At 47.3% G+C, this 23,896-nt stretch overlaps 1 protein-coding gene across 1 annotated transcript in view; it reads left to right on the top strand.

The window, feature by feature from the left end:
- The first annotated feature begins 5,266 nt into the window (after positions 1-5,266).
- The window catches only part of lrp12 (low density lipoprotein receptor-related protein 12), a 59,413-nt gene continuing 40,783 nt past the window's right edge, over positions 5,267-23,896 (top strand). The window contains exons 1-2 of the mRNA XM_041190438.1: positions 5,267-5,655; positions 16,860-16,922. Of these exons, the coding sequence (XP_041046372.1) occupies positions 5,556-5,655; positions 16,860-16,922 (163 nt within the window). The 5' untranslated portion in view covers positions 5,267-5,555. The remainder of the gene's footprint in view (positions 5,656-16,859; positions 16,923-23,896) is intronic.

The raw sequence follows: 23,896 nt of genomic DNA, 5'->3' as shown, positions 1-23,896 counted from the left end.
GGGGAGGTGAGGGGTTGGGGAGGTGAGGGGTTGGGGAGGTGAGGGGTTGGAGAGGTGAGGGGTTGGAGAGGTGAGGGGTTGGGGAGGTGAGGGGTTGGGGAGGTGAGGGGTTGGGGAGGTGAGGGGTTGGGGAGGTGAGTGGGGTGGGGAGGTGAGTGGGGTGGGGAGGTGAGGGGGTTGGGGAGGTGAGGGGTTGGGGAGGTGAGGGGTTGGGGAGGTGAGTGGGGTGGGGAGGTGAGGGTTGAGGGAGTGAGGTGTTGGGGAGGTGAGTGGGGTGGGGGGGATGAGGGCAAGGAAGGAGTTGAGGGGGTGGGGAGGAAGGGGGTCAGGGGGCGAGGGGGTCGGGGGGCCAGGGGGGGCGGGGGCGGCGAGTAGGGGTCGGGGGAGCGAGGGTGCGAGGCGAGGGGGTGCGGGGCTTGGGTTGGTGAGGAAGGAGGTGAGGGGGTGTGGTGGAGGGAGGTGAGGGGGAGGGGGAGGAGAAAGGGTGGGGGAGGGGGAGGAGAAAGGGTGGAGGAGGTGAGGGGGTGGGGGAGGGGGGAGGTGAGGAAGGAGGAGAGGGGTTGGCGGAGGCGGTTGGATTGGGAGAGAAAGTAGGTGAGGGTGTGGGGGAGGTGAGGGGGAGGACGGAGGTGAGGCAGTGGGAGAGGTGAGGTGGTGGGAGAGGTGAGGGTGGTGCGGGAGGTGAGGATTGGGGGAGTGGGAGGTGTGGAGGTGGAGGAGTTGCGAATGAAGGTGGTGGGGAGGAGGGAGGTGAGGGTGTGGGGAGGAGGGAGGTGAGGGGGTGGGGAGGAGGGCTGTGAGGTGAGGGGGTGGATGGAGTTGAGGGGGAGGAAGGAGGTGAGAGGGTGGGGGTGGTGAGGAGTTGGGGGAGGTGAGGGGTTGGGGGAGGTGAGGGGTTGGGGGAGGTGAGGGGTTGGGGGAGGTGAGGGGGGAGGATGGAGGTGAGGGGGTTGGGGAGGTGAGGGGGAGGTGAGGGGGTGGGGGAGGTGAGGGGGGTGGGGGAGATGAGGGGTTGGGGGAGATGAGGGGGTGGGGGAAGTGGTGGGGTTGGGGGCTGGGGAAGTGGTGGGGTTGGGAATTGGGGAGGTGGTGAGGGTGGGCGGCGTTGATGGGGAGCAAGGAGGTGAGGGGGTGGGGGAGGAAGGAGGTGAGGGGTTGGGGGAGGAAGAAGGTGAGGGGTTGGGGGAGGAAGGAGGTGAGGGGTTGGGGGAGGAAGGAGGTGAGGGGTTGGGGGAGGAAGAAGGTGAGGGGTTGGGGGAGGAAGAAGGTGAGGGGTTGGGGGAGGAAGAAGGTGAGGGGTTGGGGGAGGAAGAAGGTGAGGGGTTGGGGGAGGAAGAAGGTGAGGGGTTGGGGGAGGAAGAAGGTGAGGGGTTGGGGGAGGAAGAAGGTGAGGGGTTGGGGGAGGAAGGAGGTGAGGGGGTGGGGGAGGAAGGAGGTGAGGGGTGGGGGAGGATGGAGGTGAGGGGTTGGGGGAGGAAGAAGGTGAGGGGATTCGGGACGTGAAGGCGTGCGGGATGTGAGGGGGTGCGGGAGAAAGTAGGTGCAGGGCTGGGGGAGGTGAGGAAGGAGGTGAGGGGGTGTGGGGGAGGGAGGTGCGGGGGTGGGGGAGGTGAGGAAGGAGGTGAGGGGGTGTGGGGGAGGGAGGTGCGGGGGTGGGGGAGGAGAAAGGGTGGGGGAGGTGAAGGGGTGGGGGGGGAGGTGAGGAAGGAGGTGAGGGGGTGGCAAAGTAGGTGAGGAGCTGGGAGAGGTGAGGGGATGGGGGAATGGGAGGTGAGGAGGTGGAGGAGTTGCAAAGTGGGGGGGTGGGAGAAGAGGGAGGTGAGGGGTTGGGAGGAGAGAGAGGTGAAGAGGTGGGGGAGGAGGGAGGTGAGGTGGTGGGGGAGGAGGGAGGTGAGGTGGTGGGGGAGGTAGGAGGTGAGGGGGTGGATGGAGGTGAGAGGGTGTGGGAGGTGAGAGGGAGGAAGGAGGTGAGGGGGAGGAAGGAGGTGAGGGGGAGGAAGGAGGTGAGGGGGAGGAAGGAGGTGAGGTGGTGGGGGTGGTGAGGGAGTGGGGGAGGAGAGGGGGTGGGGGAGAGTGGGACATGAGGGGGTGAGGGGGAGTGGGACATGAGGGGGAGTGGGATGTGAGGGGGTGGGGGAGTGAACGGGTAGCGGCGTGAACGGGTAGGGGCGTGAGGGGGTATGGGAGGGAGGTGGTGAGGGGTTGAGGGAGGTAGGGGAGGTGAAGGGCTGGGGAGGTGAGGGGCTGGGGGAAGTGAGGGGCTGGGGGAAGTGAGGGGTTGGGGGAAGTGAGGGGTTGGGGGAAGTGAGGGGTTGGGGGAAGTGAGGGGTTGGGGGAAGTGAGGGGCTGGGGGAGGTGAGGGGCTGGGGGAGGTGAGGGGCTGGGGGAGGATGGAGGTGAGGGTGCGGGGGAGGATGGAGGTGAGGGTGTGGGGGTCGATGGAGGTGAGGGGGTGGGGGAGGTGAGGGGGTGGGGGAGATGGGGTGGGGGAGGAGGGAGATGAGGGGGTGGGGGAGGATGGAGGTGAGGGGCTGGGGGAGGTGAGGGTGTGGGGGAGGATGGAGGTGAGGGGCTGGGGGAGGTGAGGGTGTGGGGGAGGAAGGTGAGGGGTTGGGGGAGGTGAGGAAGGTGGTGAGGAGGTGGAGCAGGTGATGTGAGGGGGTGGGGGTGGAAGGAGGTGAGTGGGTAGGGGAGGAAGGAGGTGAGGGGGTAGGGGAGGAAGGAGGTGAAGGGGTAGGGGAGGAAGGAGGTGAGGGGGTGGGGGAGGAAGGAGGTGAAGGGGTAGGGGAGGAAGGAGGTGAGGGGGTAGGGGAGGAAGGAGGTGAAGGGGTGGGGGAGGAAGGCGGTGAGGGGATAGGGGAGGAAGGAGGTGAGGGGGTGGGGGAGGTGAGTGGGTGTGGGTGGGGGAGCTGTGGGGATGTAGGGGGTGAGGGGTTGAGGGTGAGGGAGGTGAGTAGGTGGGGGTGGAGGTGATGAGGGGCTGAGGGGGTGCGTGAGGGGGTAGGGGAGGTGAGGGTATGGGGTTGGAAGGTGAGGGGGGTGGTGGGCGAGGAAGGAGGTGGGAGAGATGAGGGAGGAGATGAGCGAGTAGGTGAGGGGGTGGGAGAGGTGAGGAGGTGATGTGGAGGTGAGGAAGGAGGTGAGGGGTTGGTGGAGGTGAGGGGGCGGGGGAGGTGAGGGGTGAGGAGGGTGGAGGAAGTGCAAAGTGAGGGGGTGGGAGAAGAGGGAGTTGAAGGGGTGGGGGTGGGGGAGGTGAGGGGGTGAGGGGGAGGAAGGAGATGAGGAGGAAGTGAGGCTGTGGGGGAGGTAGGTGAGAGGGAGGAAGGTGAGAGGGAGGAAGGAGGTGAGGAGGAGGTGAGTAGGTGGGGTGAGGGGTGGTGGTGGTGGTGGTGGTGGGGGAGGAGGGGTGAGGGTGGGGGAGGTGGAGGGGGTGAGTGTGTGGCTGGGGAGGTGGGGATGGGGGTGGGGGAGGGAGGAGGGTGAGGGTTGGGGAGGTGGTGGGTGCTGGGGAGGTGGTGAGGGTTGGGGAGGTGGTGGGAGGAGGGTGAGGGTTGGGGAGGTGGGGGTGAAGGTTGGGGCTGGGGAGGTGGTAGGAGGGGGGTGAGGGGTGGGGAGGTGGGGGTGAAGGTGGGGGAGGGGGAGGTGAGGGAGGAGGGGGTGGGGGAGGAGGGGTGAGGGGTGGGGCTGGGGAGGTGGGGGTGGGGCTGGGGAGGTGGGGGTGGGGGTGAGGGCTGGGGAGGTGGGGGTGGGGCTGGGGAGGTGGGGGTGGGGCTGGGGAGGTGGGGCTGGGGGTGAGGGTTGGGGAGGTGGGGCTGGGGAGGTGGGGGTGGGGGTGAGGGCTGGGGAGGTGGGGCTGGGGGTGAAGGTTGGGGGTGAGGGGTGAGGGGTGGGGCTTGGGAGGTGGGGCTGGGGGTGAGGGTTGGGGAGGTGGGGCTGGGGGTGAGGGTTGGGGAGGTGGGGGTGGGGGTGGGGGTGAGGGTTGGGGAGGTGGGGGTGGGGGTGGGGGTGAGGGTTGGGGAGGTGGGGGTGAGGGGTGGAGCTGGGGAGGTGGGGCTGGGGGTGAGGGTTGGGGAGGTGGGGGTGGGGGTGAGAGTTGGGGCTGGGGGGTTGGGGCTGGGGAGGTGGGGCTGGGGGTGAGGGTTGGGGAGGTGGGGGTGGGGGTGAGGGTTGGGGAGGTGGGGGTGAGGGGTGGGGCTGGGGAGGTGGGGGTGAGGGGTGAGGGGTGGGGCTGGGGAGGTGGGGGTGAGGGGTGGGGCTGGGGAGGTGAGGCTGGGGGTGAGGGTTGGGGAGGTGGGGGTGGGGGTGGGGCTGGGGGTGAGGGTTGGGGAGGTGGGGGTGGGGGTGGGGCTGGGGGTGAGGGTTGGGGAGGTGGGGGTGGGGGTGAGGGTTGGGGAGGTGGAGGTGGGGGTGGGGCTGGGGGTGAGGGTTGGGGAGGTGGAGGTGGGGGTGGGGCTGGGGGTGAGGGTTGGGGAGGTGGGGGTGGGGGTGAGGGTTGGGGAGGTGGGGGTGGGGGTGGGGCTGGGGGTGAGGGTTGGGGAGGTGGGGGTGGGGGTGGGGCTGGGGGTGAGGGTTGGGAGGTGGGGGTGGGGGTGAGGGTTGGGGAGGTGGGGGTGGGGGTGGGGCTGGGGGTGAGGGTTGGGGAGGTGGGGGTGGGGGTGAGGGTTGGGGAGGTGGGGGTGAGGGGTGGGGTTGGGGAGGTGGGGGTGGGGGTGAGGGTTGGGGAGGTGGGGGTGAGGGGTGAGGGTTGGGGAGGTGGGGGTGGGGGTGAGGGTTGGGGAGGTGGGGGTGAGGGGTGGGGCTGGGGGTTGGGGCTGGGGAGGTGGGGGTGAGGGTTGGGGAGGTGGGGGTGGGGGTGAGGGTTGGGGAGGTGGGGGTGAGGGTTGGGGAGGTGGGGGTGAGGGGTGGGGCTGGGGGTTGGGGCTGGGGAGGTGGGGGTGAGGGTTGGGGCTGGGGAGGTGGGGGTGAGGGTTGGGGCTGGGGAGGTGGGGGTGGGGGTGAGGGTTGGGGAGGTGGGGGTGAGGGGTGGGGAGGTGGGGGTGGGGCTGGGGGTTGGGGGTGGGGGTGAGGGTTGGGGAGGTGGGGGTGAGGGGTGGGGAGGTGGGGGTGGGGCTGGGGGTTGGGGCTGGGGAGGTGGGGGTGGGGGTGGGGAAGGTGGTGGGAGGAGGGGGAGGGGTAGAAGGGGAGAAGCATTCACAGCCCCTCCCCCCCCCTGTCTGTTCGCTGACGCTCTGTGTCTGCTGACATTTGACCCCCGGCCGAGCCTGTTGCAGAGGGAGGAGAGTGTGGCTGTGTGAGGATTGGTGCTTGGAGCTGGGCTGGCTCTGAGCTCTGTTTGCTCCTTCTTTGATAATGTAATTTATGGGAGGAGGAGAGAGCGGAAGGCGAGGTTCGGAGCCGCGGTTGGTTCCTTTGTGCGAGAGGGGACTGGCGTTGATTTTGGTTCCGGGGTGATGCTGTGTGTGTGCGGGGGGTGGAGGGCAGCTGCTGTCGGCTGGATGTTATTGTGAAGCTCTCCCTCGTCTCCAGGCCCTTTACTACCCTCTCAGCCCCTGGTTATGGCCCTAACCCGCTACGGCCAGAGGATCCTGTTCTCCCCTTGTCCGTCTCTGGGGACTGGAACATCAGCGCTTATTATTCTTCTCCTCACCTTCACCGGTGAGTACTGAGCTTTTTATCTGATTACCTTTCATCTAGAGAGAGAGAGAGATCATTGTTCTATCTTGTTTCACTTCAAAGTGGAGGACACGGAAGCTGTTGGAGCTTTGTTAAATTACCAGCTGCTAAATCAGCCTCTTCGGGTTGGTTTTATTCTATTTTGTATTCAATGTAAGCCCTGTGAGACCTCGATTAATACACAAACATGAAACATGTACACTCGCACACGAAGGGGCACTTGAAGTTTTAAAGGGAAGATCAGAACCTCTTGATGCTTTTCCAGGAGAAAAATAGTAATCTAATGTGATAATGCGAAAATTACCGAATAGTAGATAGTCTTTAATTTTAATCCCTTGCTTTGCTTTGTCGTCTCCCTATCTCTAGGTTTCCATGCCTGAGCTAACATAATTGTTAGTTAAAAGCAAAAGAACTGCGGATGCTGCAAATCGAAAACAAAAATAAAAATACCTGGAAAAACTCAGCAGGTCTGACAGCATCTGCGGAGCGGAACACAGTTAACGTTTCGAGTCCGTATGCATTAATTGTTAGTTAACTTGCTTCAAGGCCTCTCTGCCAGTTCTGCTCTGTAAGCAGATGCTCGGCAATAATTGATTAGTCTGAGTTGACCTTCCCTGCTTTTTCTTTTTTATTATTGGCGCGAGGAGGGGGGCACAGCCTCCACTTGATACCTCCCTTCAGGGGCAATTTGGGATCATGAATCTGCCTTGGGTTTTTTGTGGTTGTGAAACTTCATTTCATCATCTGGTGTTGTGTGCATGGTCCTTACCCCTATACCTGTGCAGATCTCTATTAAAATTATAAATTATTTTCTATTTGAGGTTTGTTCCTGTGGAATTTCTTGGTTTTTTCTGTCCATTGTGTGCTCTCAGTTAATGTAAGAAGACTAATGCAGTTTAGATTAAACTACTCCATTGGGATATTGAAACATTTATGTGCCAGATTACATTAAATTACCTGTCTGAACCATGGACTGTGTATTCTCTAGAAGCAAAGTGTCTAGAATTTTCGTTCAAACTGTTTAAACCATTCCGTTTTCTTGCATAGAAGCAGCTTGAAGCTAATCTGTGCTGTGATCCATGCAACAAAAGTGAGAAAACTTTATGCGACTTATATGGTTCCTGGGCGGATTTAACATGCTGGTACAATTGCAGTTTATGAATAATCGCATTTGAGTTCATGGTTGCTTTAATGTGATATCAATAATATTGCCTTGAAAACACCTGCAGCTTCATCCTGTTGTGTGGCTCAAAGCCTCCACTCCTGTCACAACCTAAGTTTGAATGAACAACATCTATAATTGTACTGTTAAGTGTTTTTCATAATTCACCTGTAAATAGGGGAACTTTATATTCTCATGGCTGTCATTCTCTAAAGCGTAAAGTATGTCATAATATTGTGCTTTTCAAATGCGATCACCATATCTTGAATTACTTATGCCCCATACATCGTAATTCCCTCCCTACACCCTGTCCAAACTTCTAACCAAGCTTTTGATATCTCTCCATTATGTGTTACTCTTTGTCTTGCATTTTGGCGCTATAAAATCTTAAAGCTATGGCAGTTTTTAAAAGAGCTGAGTGCAATGTATGATCTTGTTAAAAAAAATGGAAATCATCATTGTCAAGAATAATTTATGTTTACAACAAAATGGGCTACTCATGCGTTATACCAGTAGTTGATAGGCTGCCTTGGTACCGATATTTTGTTACGTGACTATACTGCTCAGTCCAACTTTTCACATATTCAGGCTGAGGTAGTTCATAACCATTTAATAATGGGAAGCAGACATTCACTAATAAATATTTCCACAAGTGAAATTAGACAACCAGGCTTCTAATGCTTTATTAACCCAAACCCTGTTTTGTAGCTATTCTAAATTTTGATCCTTTGCGGACTGATTTCATTTTAATCTTGCTGAGTGAGCACTTAACCACAGAATAGAATCAAGATGCAGTGACTGCAGATAAAGTATAGTAAGAAATGTCACTGAGGGATGTAGTTAAATTACACCCGAGTGATCTGCATCTTGTCCTTTTTTAGGATTAGAAGACTGCAGCTTTAAACAATCTGCTGCAAGTCAAAAGGTTATATCCTGTTGCTAAAAACAGTTGACATCGAGTGCATCATATTCATGATTTAAGTTGACTCATCTGTCAGAAATTATGATGAATCATGGCAGATTTCCACACTAGTTCAGTATATATAAGCAAATGTTGTAGGAGGACTGCCTACATTCAGGTTCACTTCAACTTTTATTGTGTTGTGCCTTTGGAGAGTAAGGGTTTTTATATATACTACCTTTTATTCCAGGGAATGAAATTAAGAATATCACTTGTTTTTAAAAAGGACTTCCTGATTCTTGCAATGGATGATGCTGTATGGTAGCAGTAATCATGTTAAGGCTTAATTACAATGTTATTGAAAAAGGAGGGAAATGATGATTGTGTTTCACACAATAGACCCTAGGCAAAGACTTCAATTAATGTGTGTACCATTTTATGTTCATTTATGGAATGTGGGCATCACTGGCAAGGACAGTATTCGTTTCCCATCCCTAATTGCCTTTTAGATGGTGGTGATCTGCTTTCTTGAATCTTGTAGACTTGAATTTTGTGGTGTAGTACAAGCATAGTGCTGTTAGACAGAGAGTTCCAAGACTGATCAATGATGAAGGAATAGGATGAGGTAGAATGAAGGAATGACAATATATTTCCAAGTCAAGATTGTGTGTAACTTGGAGAGGAACTTGCAGGTTGTGGTGTTCCCATGTGCCTGCTGCCCCTTCTATGTGGCAGACGTCACGAGAGTGGAAGTTGCTGTCAAAGAGGCCTTGGTAAGTTATTACAGTGAATCTTGTAGAAGGTACATACTGTGGCTGCTGTGTACCGGGAACTAATGTTTAAGATGCCAAATGGAGTTTCAATCAAGTACTTTGCTTTGGCCTGAATGGAATCAAACTTCATGATGAATGCAGCTCCAAAAACACTCCAGGCAAGAGGGGAATATCCCATCAAATGCCTGATTTGTAGCTTGTAGATGGCTTTGGGGAGTCCTGGAGTCACCTACTCTCTTGAGGTTACCCAGCCTTTGACCTGTTCTTGTAGCCACGGTATTTATATCACAGAATCACAGAAGCTTTGTAGTGCAGAAGGTGGCCATTCGGCTCATCGAGTCTCCACTGGCTGTCTGAAAGAGCATTCTACTCATCCTATTCCCGGGAATGCCTTATACCCATAACCTGCACATTCTTTCTTTTCAGATAGCAATCCAATTTCCTTTTGAATACTTCAATCGAACCTGCTTTCACCACTCTCTCAGGAAGTTCATTCCAGTCACCAACCATCCTCTGGGTGGAAACATTTTTTCTCACATCACTTTTACCTTTTTAATTTTTTTTTGCCAATTATTTTGAATCTGTGCCCTCTAGTTCTTGAAGCGCTAAGCTCTCTTGAGTGGGAACAGTTTCTCACTATTTACCCTGTCCATAACCCTCAGGATCTTCAATACCTCTATCAAGTCTCCTCTCAGCCTTCTTTTTTCCAAGGAAAACAGTCCCAACCTCTCCAATCTATCTTCGTAGCTACAGTTCTTTATCCCAGGAGTCATTCCTGTGAATCTCCTCTGTACTGTCTCCAGTGCGTTCACATCCTTCCTCAAGTATGATGCCCACAACCAGACGCAGTACTCCAGATGAAGCCTAACTAGTGTCTTCTCCAAGTTTGACATAACAATAGTACTATTGTACTCACTCAATGCTCCATTTAATAAATGAAAGCAAAATACTACGGATGCTGGAAATATGAAATAAAAACAAAAATGCTGGAAAAACTCAGCAGGTCTGGCAGCATCTGTGGAGATAGAAACAGAGTTAATGTTTTGAGGCAGCACTTTTCTACTTCACTTTTGCTCTGAAGAAGCAGTGTGATGGAATTTATACTGTTTAAGGGTAGGGAGGTGGAGCAGGTAAAGTTGGATAGAAGGTCAGCGATAGGTCGGGGATAAGGAGAGAACGACAAAGGTGTCATGAGCTCAAGACAAAGGTAATGGTAGTGGTGAAAACTGAAAAGGTGCTGATAGTAGCATAAAGGTAAGAAAGCAGAATGTGTTAATAGCAGAACAAGGGTCAGCACTCTGAAAGAACAACATAGATCAAGTGACAGATGGTCTTTTGTTGGGGGGGAGGGGCAGTGGTAGGGGAAAAGGGGTTTTAAAAAGGGGATAAAACAATGAATTAAAATGAAAATAAGTAAATAAAAATAAAAATAATTTTTTTTAAAAGGGGATAAAAAAGAGGTGAAGGTAGAGGGGAGAGTTCATGGTCTGAAGTTGTTGAACTCAATGTTAAGTCTGGAAGGCTGTAAAGTACCTGATTGGAAGATGAGGAACAGCACGCCATCTTCCGATTAGGCACTTTAAAGCCTTTGGGCATAATATTGAGTTCAACAACTTCAGACCATGAACTCTCTCCATAGAACCATAGAAAAGTTACAGCACAGAAGGAGGCCATTCGGCACATCTTGTCCATGCCAGCCCGAGGACATCCAGGTGCCCTTTTTAATTCCACCTTCCTGCACCCGGCCAATAGCCCTGCAGCTTACAGCACTTAAGGTGCAGATCCAGGTACTTTTTAAAAGAGTTTAAAGTTTCTGCCTCGACCGCCAACTTGGGCAGTGAATTCCAGACACCCACCACCCTCTGCATAAAAAAGTTCTTCCTCATGCCCCCCCCTGCAGCTTCTGCCACTTATCTTGAATCTATGTCCCCTGGTTCTAGAATTCTCCATCAAGAGAAACAATTTTATCCTGTCCACTCTATCTATTCCCCTCATAATTTTGTACACCTCAATCAAGTCACCTCTCAGCCTTCTTTGTTCTAAGGAAAATAACCCCAAACTATCCAATCTTTCCTTGCAGCTACACTTTTCTAACCCTGGCAACATTCTTGTTAGTCTCCTCTGCACTCTTTCCAGAGCTATTACGTCCTTCCTGTAATGTGGTGACCAGAACTGCACACAATACTCTAGTTGTGGCCCCACCAGTATCTCCTTTATCTTCACCACTTTATTAATCCCTTTTTAAATTTATTTTTATTTACTTATTTTAATTTTCATTCATTCATTGTTTTATCCCCCTTTTTAAAATCCTTTTTCCCACTGCCCCTTCCCCCCTACCCCAACTCCCGACAAAAGGGCCATCTGCCATTTAGAACCATAGAACACTACAGCACAGAAAACAGGCCATTCGGCCCTTCTAGTCTGTGCCAAAATATTATTCCGCTAATCCTATTGACCTGCACCTAGTCCATAACCCTTCAGACCCCTCCCATCCATGTATCTATCCAATTTATTCTTAAAACTTAAAGAGTGAGCCCGCATTTACCATGTCATATGGCAGCTCGTTCCACACTCTCACCAATCTCTGAGTGAAGAAGTTCCCCCTAAACCTTTCCCCTTTCACCCTAAAGCCATGTCCTCTCGTGTTTATCTCTCCTAATCTAAGTGGAAAGAGTCTACTCACATTTACTCTGTCTATACCCCTCATAATTTTGTAAACTTCTATCAAATCTCCCCTCATCCTTCTACACTCCAAGGAATAAAGTCCTAACCTGTTTAATCTTTCCCTGTAACTCATCTCCTTAAGACCCGGCAACATCCTAGTAAATCTTCTCTGCACTCTTTCAATCTTACTGATATCCTTCCTGTAGTTAGGTGACCAGAACTGCACACAATACTCCAAAGTTGGTCTCACCAATGTATTGTACAACCTCACCATAACATCCCAACTCCTATACTCAATACTTTGATTTATGAAGGCCAGTATGCCAAAAGCTTTCTTTACAACCCTGTCTACCTGTGACGCCACTTTCAGGGAATTATGTATCTGAACTCCCAGATCCCTTTGTTCCTCCACACTCCTCAGTGCCCTACCATTTACTGTGTATGTCCTACCTTGGTTTGTCCTTCCAAAATGCAACACCTCACACTTTTCTGCATTAAATTCCATTTGCCATTTTCTGGCCCATTTTTGCAGTTGGTCCAGATCTCTCTGCAAGCTTTGAAAGCCTTCCTCGCTGTCCACAACGCCTCCAATCTTAGTGTCATCAGCAAACTTGCTGATCCAATTCACCTCATTATCATCCAAATCATTGATATAGACAACAAACAACAATGGTCCCAGCACAGATCCCTGAGGCACACCACTAGTCACAGACCTCCAGTCTGAGAAGCAATCATCCACTAACACTCTCTGTCTTCTTCCACACAGCCAATTTCGAATCCAGTTTACAACCTCTCCATGGATACCAAGTGTCTGAACCTTCTGAACTAACCTCCCATGTGGGACCTTGTCAAAGGCCTTACTAAAGTCCATGTAGACAACATCCACAGCCTTTCCTTCATCAACTTTCTTGGTAACCTCCTCGAAAAACTCTACAAGGTTTGTTAAACACGACCTACCACACACAAAGCCGTGCTGACTGTCCTTAATCAGCCCTTGGCTGTCCAAATAATTATATTTCCGATCTCTCAGAACACCTTCCAATAATTTACCTACTACTGATGTCAGGCTCACTGGCCTGTAATTACCTGGTTTATTTTTGGAGCCTTTTTTAAACAATGGAACAACATGAGCTACCCTCCAATCCTCCGGCACCTTACTCGTGGCTAAGGACATTTTAAATATTTCTGCCAGGGCCCCTGTAATTTCTACACTTGTTCTATGTTGTCCTTTCACAGAGTGCTGACCCTTGTTCTGCTGTTAACACATTCTGCTTTCTTACCTTTATGCCACCTTTTTTTCATCTTCACCACTACCTTTAACACTCCCTTTGTCTTGTGCCCATGACACCTTTGTCAGTCTCTCCTTATCCCCCACCTACCACTGACCTTCTGTCCTGTTTTGCCTGCTCCACCTCTTCCCCCACCAAACAATATAAATTCTATCACATTTCTACTCTTTAGCTCTGAAGAAGAGTCGTGCTGACTTGAAACATTAAGTCTGTTTCTCTCTCCATAGATGCTGTCAGACCTGCTGAGTTTTTCCAGCATTTTCTGTTTTCATCCTCTATTACTAAAGCCTAAGACACTACATGCTTTATTAACTGCTTTCTCAAATCCCCTGCCATCTTCAATGACTTAAGTACATATACACCAAGGTCCCCGTGTTCCTGCATCTCCTTTAGAGTTTATCCCTTTTTTCTACATTGTCTCTCAATATTCTTCCTACCAAAATTCATCACTTCACACTTCTCTGCATTGAACTTCATCTGCCACTTGTCTGCCCACCAACGTGTCTATGTCTTTTTGAAGTTCAAGAATATCCTCATTATAGTTGACAATGTTTCCAAATCTTCATATCATCTGAAAATTTTGAAATCATGGCGTGAGCACTACAGTCTAGGTCATTAATTTATACCAGGAAGAGTAAGGGTCCCAACACTGACCCCTAGGGTGCTCCACTACAAACCTCCTCCTAATCTGAAAAACAGCCATTTATCACTACTCCCTGTTTTTTGTCACTCAGTCAATTTCTTATCAAAATGGCTGGTCCAGTTCAGTTTATGGCCAATGGTAACCCCCAGCAGGTTAATGTTGGGGCATTCAGCAATAGTAATATCATTGAATGTGAAGGGGAGGTGGTTAGATTCTCTCTTGTTCTAAATGGTCTTTGCCTGGCACTTCTGTGTTACAAATGTTACTTGCCATTTATCAGCCCAAGTTGTATAGTGCAAATAGGTATGTAATGCTACAGTATTTGAAGAGTTGTGAATGGCACCGAACACTGTGCAATCGTCGATGAACATTCCCACTTCTGACCTTATGATGGAGGGAAGGTTATTAATGAAGCAGCTGAAGATGGTTGGGTCAAAGTCACTGTCCTGTGGAACTCCTCCAGCAATGTCAAGTGCTGAATTGATTGGCTTCTAAGAACCACAATCAGCTTCCGTTACAGACTCCAACCAGTAAACAGTTTATTCTGTGATTCCCATTGACTTGAACTTTACTAGGGCTATACTTGGTCAAATGCTACCTTGATGTCAAGGGCTGTCACTCCCACCTTACCTCTGGCATTCTTAATGAGATCTGGAGGTGAATGGTCCTGGTGGAATTAAAACCGAGCATAGCTAAGTGCAGTGACAGCTTTTCATCGCTTTGCTGAAGATTGAGAATGGCTGGATTGATGGTGTTGTAATTGGCTGGGTTGGATTTGTCCTGCTTTTGTGGACAGGGCATGCCTGGGCAATTTTCCACTTTGCTGGGTAGATGTAAGCATTTTAGCTATCCTGGAACAGCTTTGTTAGAGACACCGCTAGTTCTGGAGCTACAAGCCTTCAGCACTACAGCTGAGATTTTGTCAGGGCCTATGGTCTTGGCCATATCTAGCATGCTCAGTAGTTTTTTGTCATCATGTGAAGTGAATAGAATTGGCTGAGGACTGGCATCTATGATGTTTGGTATCTCAGGAGGACGCTGAGTCAGCACTTATGGCTATATGCTATTTACGGAGGATATGTTTTGCATTGACTCTCTGACATCCAACGCAGAGATACCAACACCTGCATGACTAGGCTTCCTGTATTGTTCTTGTGTATCTACTCCTCTTGTGACCATGTAGGTTGCAGCTATTACACTATAAGTATAAAGGAGTTCATTCAGAAGTGCACATAAGCCAGATATGAATGAGTTGTCAATAGGTTACAAAATTCAAAAATGTTGCAATGGTCTTTGGGAAGGGTGGATATAGTTAACATAGTGAACAATGTTATACTGAAAATATTACCAGGCCTCTGCAATATTATTTCATTCTTTGAACATCCATTTGCATGCTTCTTGCATGGTATTTTGAATCCTAATTTTTCATAGTATGTTATGTTTTGTTTCTGAATAAATGTTTCAGGTTTTTAAAAAATTATTGTTGAACCCTTGGCAGATTTTTCAGAAAGTTCTGCTCTTTCCCAAAGATTTCTCTGCTCCCTTGGTGAGAGATTTTTACCTTGGATCATTTGTATCTACATTCGACAGATTAGCAGAGGGCATAGCTGAGGTATTAAATGAATACTTTGCATCTGACTTTACCAAGGAAGAAGATGCTACCCAAGACATGTTGAAAGAGGAGGTAATTCGTACACTTGAAGGGTTTAAAATTGATAGGAGGTATTAGATAGGCTGTCTGTATTTAAAGTTGATAAGGAGCCAGGATCAGATGAGATTCATCCAAGGAGACTGAGGGAAGTGAGAGTGGAAATTGCAGAAGTGCTGGCCATAATTTTTCAATCTGTCTTAGACTCGGGTGATACCAGAGGACTAGAGAATTGCAGATGTTACACCATTATTCAAAAAGGGTATAAAGATGAGCCCATCAACTGCAGGTCAATCAGTTTAACTTCAGTGGTGGGGAAACTTTTAGAAACAATAATTTGGGACAAAATTAATAGGCACATGGACAAATGTGGGTTAATTAAGGAAAGTCAGCATGGATTTCTTAAGGGAAAATTATGTTTGACTAGCTTGCTTGAGCTTTTTGAAGAGGTGTCAGTGAGGTTTGATGAGGTTAATGCTGTTGATGTGGTGAACGTGGACTTCTGGAAGGCATTTGATACAGTGCCCCAAAACAGACTTGTGAGCAAAGTTATAGCTCCTGGAATGAAAGAGACAGTAGCAACATGGATAGGAAATTGGCTGAGTGACCGGAAACAGAGAGTAGTGGTTATTGGGTGTTTTTTGGGCATGAGAAAGGTTTATAGTGGAGTTCAGTGTTGGGACCTTAGCTTTTCCTGATTATATATTAATGATCCAGACATTGGTGTTCAGGGCATAGTTTCAAAATCTGCGGATAATACAAACCTTGGAAGCATTGTGAACTTGTGAGGAGGATAGTGTCAAACTTCAAAAGGACATAGACAAGTTGGTGGAATGGGTGGACAGGTGGCAAATGAAATTCAATGTGGGGAAATGTGAAGTGATTCATTTTGGTAGGAAGAACATGGAGAGACAATATAAAATAGAGCCTACAACTCTAAAGGAGGTCCAGGATCAGACGGACCAGGGCGCACTTGTGCATAAGTCATTGGAGGGGGCAGGACATGTTGAGAGAACGGTTAATAAAGCATACAATATCTGGACTTTATTAATGGGGGCATAGAGTACAAGAGCAAGTACAAGAGCTTCTGTAAGTCACTAGTTCAGCCTAAGCTGGTGTATTGTATCCAGTTCTGGGCATTGTACTTTAGGAAAATGTGAAGGCATTGGAGGGAGTGCAGAAAAAAGATTCATGAGAATGGTTCCAGGGATGAGGAACTTCAGTTATGAAGATAGATTGGAGAAGTTGTGCCTTTTTTTTTGAAGAAGGCTGAGAGGAGATTTGGTAGAGCTATTCAAAATCATGAGGGTTCAGAGTAGATAGGGAGAAATTGTTCACACTCATGAAAGGATCGAGAGGACACAGATATAACGTAATTTGCAGAAGAAGCAGAAGAGATATGAGAAAAACCTTTTTCATGCAGCCAGTGGTTATGGCCTGGAATGCGCTACCTGAGAATGTGGTGAAGGCAGTTTTAATCAATGCATTCAAAAAGAAATTAGACTGTTATTTGAAAAGGAACAATGTGCAGGGTTATGGGGTGAAGGTGGGAGAATGACACTAAGTAAATTGCTCATTCAGAGAGCCGGTGCAGACACAATGGGCTGAATGGCCTCCTGCGCTGTAAAAATTCTGTGTTTCTATCATTCTGAGACCTAGCTTGAGTTCTCAACTCATGAGGTGATGTCTTCAGCAGCATTCTCTGTCATGCTGCTTGCATAGAGGAAATGTACTATTTTGTATAAGTTTTGTTGTCGTAAAAGCAGTGTTTTGGATAATTTATAAATTTAGCAGAAGTAATTGTAGCTGGTCACTTGATTTGCAAGGAACTGTTATTCTTTCACTGCCTTACCAGCTTCAAATGTAAACTTGGCAGTACACTACATAGTTAGAACATGGTCATCATTTCCTGCTGAGGTGTTTTCATTTTAACTTATTTCAGGTGAAGTAATTGGTAACTATTTTAGACAGTAAATCATTGGTAAACAAATATATACATATTTCTAGTTCTATTACAAAAATTTTTTTAATGGATGAAATAAATAAAATTTGCCTATTGGAGTTATTCTTGATATGCTGAATTTATTCTTTTTACTTTTGTTTCAGGAAACAGCGTTCTAGGAGGAAAGTATGGTTCAGAAAATGTGCAAATTTCAGAGATCTCAGCTGGTATATTTATATATTTTTTCAAATTAGTGCTTGTTCTGTGGAGAGGGGTACCATTGGGTAAGGGTTTGATGCCTTTCTCTTATGGGGTTGAGGATTTCAGCTGCAATTTTATTCAGCAGTTGTCCAAGTCTGTTGTGTTTGCTAGGCTGCATGACAGATGTGAAAGGAAGTTAGTTGATGTAGAACCTGCTAAATGATAATTAAGGGATTATTTTTATTTTTGGCATTGGGGAGTCAGTAAATTCAGTATGTATATTGTAAATAAGGGCAAATGTAGTACAGTTTATGTTAGTAGTTATAATAGTGATTTATTAGATTAGAGTGAGATTCACATTGGTGCAGTAATCAGCTCACTAAGGTCCTGGGCATATTCATTGAGAATATGATGCATTAGACTCATCCGTAACAGTGTCCTGTGAGTTTTTCTGCTTAAGTATTTTACCCTGCATTGTTGCAATTGATGGATATACCAGATGCCATCTAAAGCCACACATTATAAATAGTGGTTTGTTCAAATCTTATGACCCAATTGCTTTTTGTATCAGTAAGTCCATTCAAGCAAGCTTTACCAAAGTGCTTTGATGGTCCTAATGCATAAGGGGATAATTATCATGTTTCATTATACTGGAACTTTTTTATTCTCTTGTTTCCTGCTCAAGAACAGGCTTCAAGTGTGATTTTAAAAAATCCCCAGTATATTGCAAGGCTCTAGATTTTATGGTCGCCCTCAATCTAGCTTAGATCATTGAAGGAATACATTAGAATTTATTGTTGTAATAACTTAAAGTAGAATATCAACTGCACAAACCAACAGGCTTTTTCCCACGGTGGCAGCAATTGTGATGTTTATATGTTTTAATCTTTTTGAAGGGTCTCTTGATGCCAACATTACTTGCACCAGGTTCTGCACTGTTCAGCATGAAACTAAAGTGAGACCAAAGTGTTAGTAGCAAAACAACACTATTTTTATTACTCAAATCTAATTTGAGAATCTGGTCATCCAGCATTAACGATAGGTACGAAGAACCAGTGTACCAGAGGCACTCAAAATTTAGCTTGTAACTGCTTACAAGGAACCTTCTCCCCCATCAGTGGCCTTCAAAAAGCCTGCTGCTCCATATGTGCCAGGACTTCAGTTTACGTCAGTTTGTCAATTCGTGGCATTGATAGAACAAAGATTCAAGGAAGGAATGGAGTGAAAGGACTTTTTTCAAATAAAAATATCCACATGCTGTATCCATTTTATGATTCTACGTAAATCGCAGTGACTTTCACCATGATGCATTATCTCTTTTGGACTTCTTTAAAACCCTTATTTTTAACTAATCACCCCATCTTCCTCCAGCTTCTCTCCTCCATTGTCCAGTGTGGGAGGACATTCGTCACTTGGTATACCGTTGCCTATCCAGTCATTCTCACAGAAGCTCTGTAATCCTGCACCATCACCTTGCTAACCCACAAGGATCCATCCTTGGCCCTTCCCTTCCTCACATGAATGCAGCAACCTTGTGTTGTTATCCATACATCGTGTCAGCTGTGACACCTAACTATTCACCACCACTTTGCTTCCCAGCCTCCATAGTTTCAGAGTCCTTGGCTGACATCCAGTCTTGGATGAGCTATAATTTATTTCAACTAAACGTTGAGAAAACCATCCTGGCACAAATGTCATATCCTTAACAGCAATTACATTCCCCTGCCTGATCACAGTCTTAGGCTGAACCAGACCCTTTGCAAGTGTGGCATCCAGGGATGGTGGTGATGGTAATGATACTGGACTAGCATTTTGGAGGCTAATGCTCTGGGGACAGGGCTTCAGATCCCACCATGGGAGCTGGGAGAATTTAATTTCTGGAATTAAAAACTAGTCTCAGTAATGGTGATCATGAAACTGTTGGATTGTCGTAAAAACCCATCTGGTTCACTAATGTCCTTCAGGGGAGGAAATCTGGCCTCCAGACCCAGATAATGTGGTTGATTCTTAACTGCCCTCTGAAATGGCCCAGCAAGCCACTCAGTTGTACCAAAACACTACAGAAAAATCAAAAAGGAATTAAAACTGATGGACCACCTGGCATCAACCTAGATATTGGAAAAGACACTGGCACACTGTGCCTAGTCGACCCTGCAGTAAGCCCTCCTTATTAACTCTGAGGTCTTAGGCCAAAATTAGGAGAGTTGTCTCATTGACTAGTCAAGCACCAGCCTGGCATAGTCATACTCACTGACAGGACAGACCTGGTAAAGGCAGTGGCAGGACAGTCAAGAATGAGTTACCCTGGGAGTCTTCAACATTGACTCTGGACCCCATGAATTCTCATGACTTAAGGTCAAACATAGGCAAGAAAACCTCCTGCAATTAACCTCTCCCGCCCTCCCTCAGCTGATAAATCCATCCTCCTCCATGTTGAACACCACTTGGAAGAAGTACTAAGAGTAACAAGTGCACAGAATGTACTCTAGCTGGGGGATTTCAATGCTCTTCACCATGGTTGTTGTTGGAGTCCAACTATCTTAGCCTCAGAACGTTGCTGCTGGAGTCCCTCAGGGTAGTGTCCTGGGCCCAATTATCAGCTGCTTCACCAATGACCTTCCCAGAAAGTCAGAAGTGGGGATGTTCATTGGTGATTGCACAGTTCTGTGCCATTCATAATTTTCTTGGATACTGAAGCTGTCCATATGTAGCAAGACCTGGGACAACGTTTAGGCTTGGGATGATAAGTGGCATAACATTTGTGCCATACAAGTGCCAGGCAATGACCATGTACAAGAAAAGAGAATTTATGGTGGTGTAGTGGTAATGTTACTGGACTAGTAATGTAGATCCAGGTTAATGCTCTGGGGACGTGGGTGCAAATCCCAGCGCGACAGCTGGTTGAATTTAAATGCAATTAATAACATCTGGAATTGAAAGCTAGTCTCAGCAATGGTGACCATGAAACTACTATCGACTGTTGTAAAAACCCACCTGGTTCAACAATGTCCCTTCGTGAAGGAAATCCTAAATCCCTTTAGGGAAGGAAACCCGCCATCCTTACCTGGTCTGGCCTACATGTGACTCAAGATCTACAACAATATGGTTAACTATTGATAGCAAGCCACTCAGTTCAAGGGCAATTAGGGATGGCCAACAAATGCTGGCCTTGCTGGCGATGCCCCTGAAAGAATAAAGAAAAAAATATAGTCAATGATGGAGAATCCACAACATTCTGGGGTAGAAAATTCCAAAGATTCACACTTTGCGTGAAGAAATTTCTCCTTGCCTCTGTCATAAATAATTTACCCCTTATATTGAGACTGTGCCCCATGTTCTAGATTCTCCAGCCAGTGGAAATACCCTCCTATTGTGTGCCCTGTCATGCTGCTTGTACATTTCAATGAGATCACCTCTCATTCTTCTAAACTCCAAAGAGTATAGACCTAATTTACTCAGCTTCTCAGCATAGGACAACCCTCTCATCTCAGGGACCAATCTTGTAAATCTTTGTTGTACAGCCTCCAATGCAGGTATGTACTTCCTTAAATATGGAGACCAAAACTGCACACTGTACTCAAGGTGTGGTTTCACTAAAACCCTGTACAATTGTAGCAAGACTTCTTTATTCTTATACGCCAGTCCCTTATAATAAAGGCCAACATGCCAACTTTCTGCATTCCTTGTACGAGTACAACCAAGCCTCTTTGAACATCAACATTTATAAGTTTTACATCTTTCACAAAAAGTTCTGCTTTACTATTTACAAAGTGAATAACCTCTCACTTCTTCACATTATACTCCATTTGCTATTTGCCCACTCACTTAACCTGCCTATATCTCTTTGCAGCCTCTCTCTGACCTCACAACTCACCTTTTCACCTAGCTTTGTGCCGCCACCGGACTTAGATATGTTACTGCCTGTCTCTCTGTCTCAGTCATTGCAACTAGCTGAGGCCCCAGCACTGATCCTTGCGGCACAGCCTGCAAACTTGAGAGTGCTCCATTTATGCCTACCCTTTGTTTCTGTCCGTTAACCAATCTTCTATTTGTGCTAATATATTACCCCAATTCCTTGAGCACTTATCTTGCCTATTAATCTTTTGTGTGCCATCTTATCAAGTGGAAACCCACTTGATACTACATCTACTGGTTCCTCTTAGTCCAGCCTACTGGTTACATTCTCAAAAAACTCCAATAAACTTCTCAGACAAGGATTTCCCTTTCGTAAAACCATGTTGACTTTGTCTGATCACACTGTGATTTTCTAAGTGCATCATGAAGACTCCCTTAATAATAGATTCTGGAACTTTCTTGACAACCAGGCTAACTGGCTTGTACTTCCCTGTTTTCTCTCTCCCTCCTTTCTTGAATAGCAGTGTCACATTTGCTAACTTCTAATCTGCTGTGACCGCTCCAGATTCTAGGGAACTTTGGAAAATCATTGTCAGTGCATCCACTATTTCTGCGACTATCTGGTTTAGAACTCTAGGATTTACAGTAGGGAATCAAGTCTTGGGGATTTATCAGATTTTAACTCCTTAGGTTTCTTCAGTACTTTATCTCTGCTGATATTAATTTCCTCACCCTTTTTAGCAACTAGGTTACCTTCTATTTCTGGTATGAAGCTTGTGTCTTCCACTATCCAATGAAGACAGACACAAAATATTTGCTCACTGTCTCTGCCATTAGCTCATTCCGCAGAATAATTTCTCCCATCTTTGCTTCTAAGGGACTAACATTTACTTTAGCTACTCTCTTCCTTTTTATACTCTTGCTAAAGCTCTTATAATCTGTTTTTATGTTCCTGGCTAGTTTCCTCTTTTCTCTATTTTCCCTTTTTATCAACTTTTTGGTGGCCTTTTGCTGGTTTCTAAAAATTCACAATCCTCCATCTTAGTCTGCTACTATCCTTTTTAACCTCTTTTGATCTAATAATGTCCTTAACTTCCTGAGCAAACCACAGATGGATCTTTGTTGCTGAGCTTTTGTTTTTCAATGGAATGTATTTTTGTTGAACATTTTGTATTGTTTCTTTAAATGTTTCCCACTCTTTATTTATGACCATATCTTTTGGTCTATTTACCCAATCAACCTTCGCCAATTCTCCCCTTGTACATATGTAATTGGCTTTGTTTAAGTTTAAGATTCTTGTTTGTAATTGGAGAATGTTCCTTTTAACATGGAATTCAGTTGTATTATGATCACTAGTTTCCGGTGGATTTTATTTATTCTGAGATTACTGATTAACCCTGCCTCATTACAGAATACTAGATCTAAGATAGCTTTATCCATAGTTGGTTCCATAACCTATTGCTCCAGGAAACTCACGAAACACTCTACAAACTCATCTGCTAGACCAGTCTTGCTAATTTGATTGGTCCAGTTTATATGAATATTAAATTGCTCCACAATTATTACATTGCTTTTGTTACACACCAATAATTTATCTGTCCAACTTTAGAATTACAGTTAGAGGGCCTACAAACTACTCCCACCAGTGTTTTCTGACTCTTGCCATTCCTAATTTCTACCCATACTGATTGTATTTCATGATTTTCTGAACCAAGACTTGTTCTCACTAATGTCCTTATGTCGTTCTTTATTATGAGGGCTACACCACCTCTTTGCCATTGTGTCTGTCTTTCCAAAATATTGTGTACCATAGAATATTTATTTCCCAAGTCTGGTCACCATATTTTTGTAATGGTGATAAGATTTGAGCCATTTATCCCTATTTGTGACTCTAATTCATCAACCTTATGGTAGGTGCTTTGTGCATTCAGATAAAGAAGCTTTAATTTCATTTTTTTTTACCACTATTCCCTGGACCTTTATCACTGATGCACATTATTGTTAAGCTCTCTGTCCCTTCCTGTTCCTGGTTATTACCATTGACCAGAAACTTAACTAGACCAGCCACATAAATACTGTGGATAAAAGAGCAGGTCTGAGGCTAGGAATTCTGCTGCGAGTAACTCTCCTTCTGATTCCCCAAAGCCTGTCCACCATCTACAAGGCACAAGTCAGGAATACACTTCATTTTCCTGGATGAGTGCTGCTCCAAGAATATTAAAGAAGATTGACACAATTCAGGACAAAGCAGTCTGCTTGATTGACACCCCATCCACCACCATCACTCTCTCCACCACCAGCGCACAGTGGCAACGGTGTGTACCATATACAAGATGTGCTGCAGCAACTCACTGAGGCCACCTTAATGGTACCTTCCAAACCTTTGACCTCTACCACTCAGAAGGACAAGGGCAACAGGCACCTGCAAGTTCTCCTCCAAGCCACACACCATGCTGTATTGGAACTATATTACTGTTCTTTCACTATCGGTGGGGCAAACTCCTTTCCTAACAGCTCTGAAGGTGTACCTATGCCACATGGACTATAGTGGTTCAAAAGGCAGCTCAACGCCACCTTAAGGGCAGTTGGGGATGTGCAATAAATGCTGGTCATTCAGCGATGCCCAAGAAAGAATAAAACAAGCCCTGAGCTGAGTTTCCAATTCCACGTGCACTCCATTACAAAGACCCCCAACTCTCATCTTTGCGATATCACCCACTTCCGCCCCTGTCTCAAGCCAATTGTAATTGAAATCCTCATCCTTGCCTTTTGTCAACTCCAGACTTGATTTACACCAATGCTCTTGTTTTTCACTTCAGGCCTCTAGCTCCATAAACTTCAGCGTACCCAAATCTTTGCTGTCCACATCCTCTGCTAGACCAAGTGCTGCTGACGCACTGTGCTTGTCCTTGCTGATCTATGTTGCCCATCGTCTGCAAAGCCTCAAATTTAAACTTGTCATGCTCGTATTTGAAACTATCAATGGCCTGTCTTTCCTTAGCTCTACAACTTCAGCAGTAACTTGTTTTAACTTCACCTAACCTTGTTGCATTGTCTTTCTCACATTCTGTGTTCTCATGACTCAATCCTGTTGTGCGCCATCTCTCCCTTACCCCATAGCTGGTATTGTGCTATCAGTGGCTCC

Source organism: Carcharodon carcharias, chromosome 6, assembly GCF_017639515.1.
Source record: "Carcharodon carcharias isolate sCarCar2 chromosome 6, sCarCar2.pri, whole genome shotgun sequence".
NCBI lineage: Eukaryota > Metazoa > Chordata > Chondrichthyes > Lamniformes > Lamnidae > Carcharodon > Carcharodon carcharias.
This window is presented reverse-complemented; position numbering and strand designations above follow the sequence as displayed.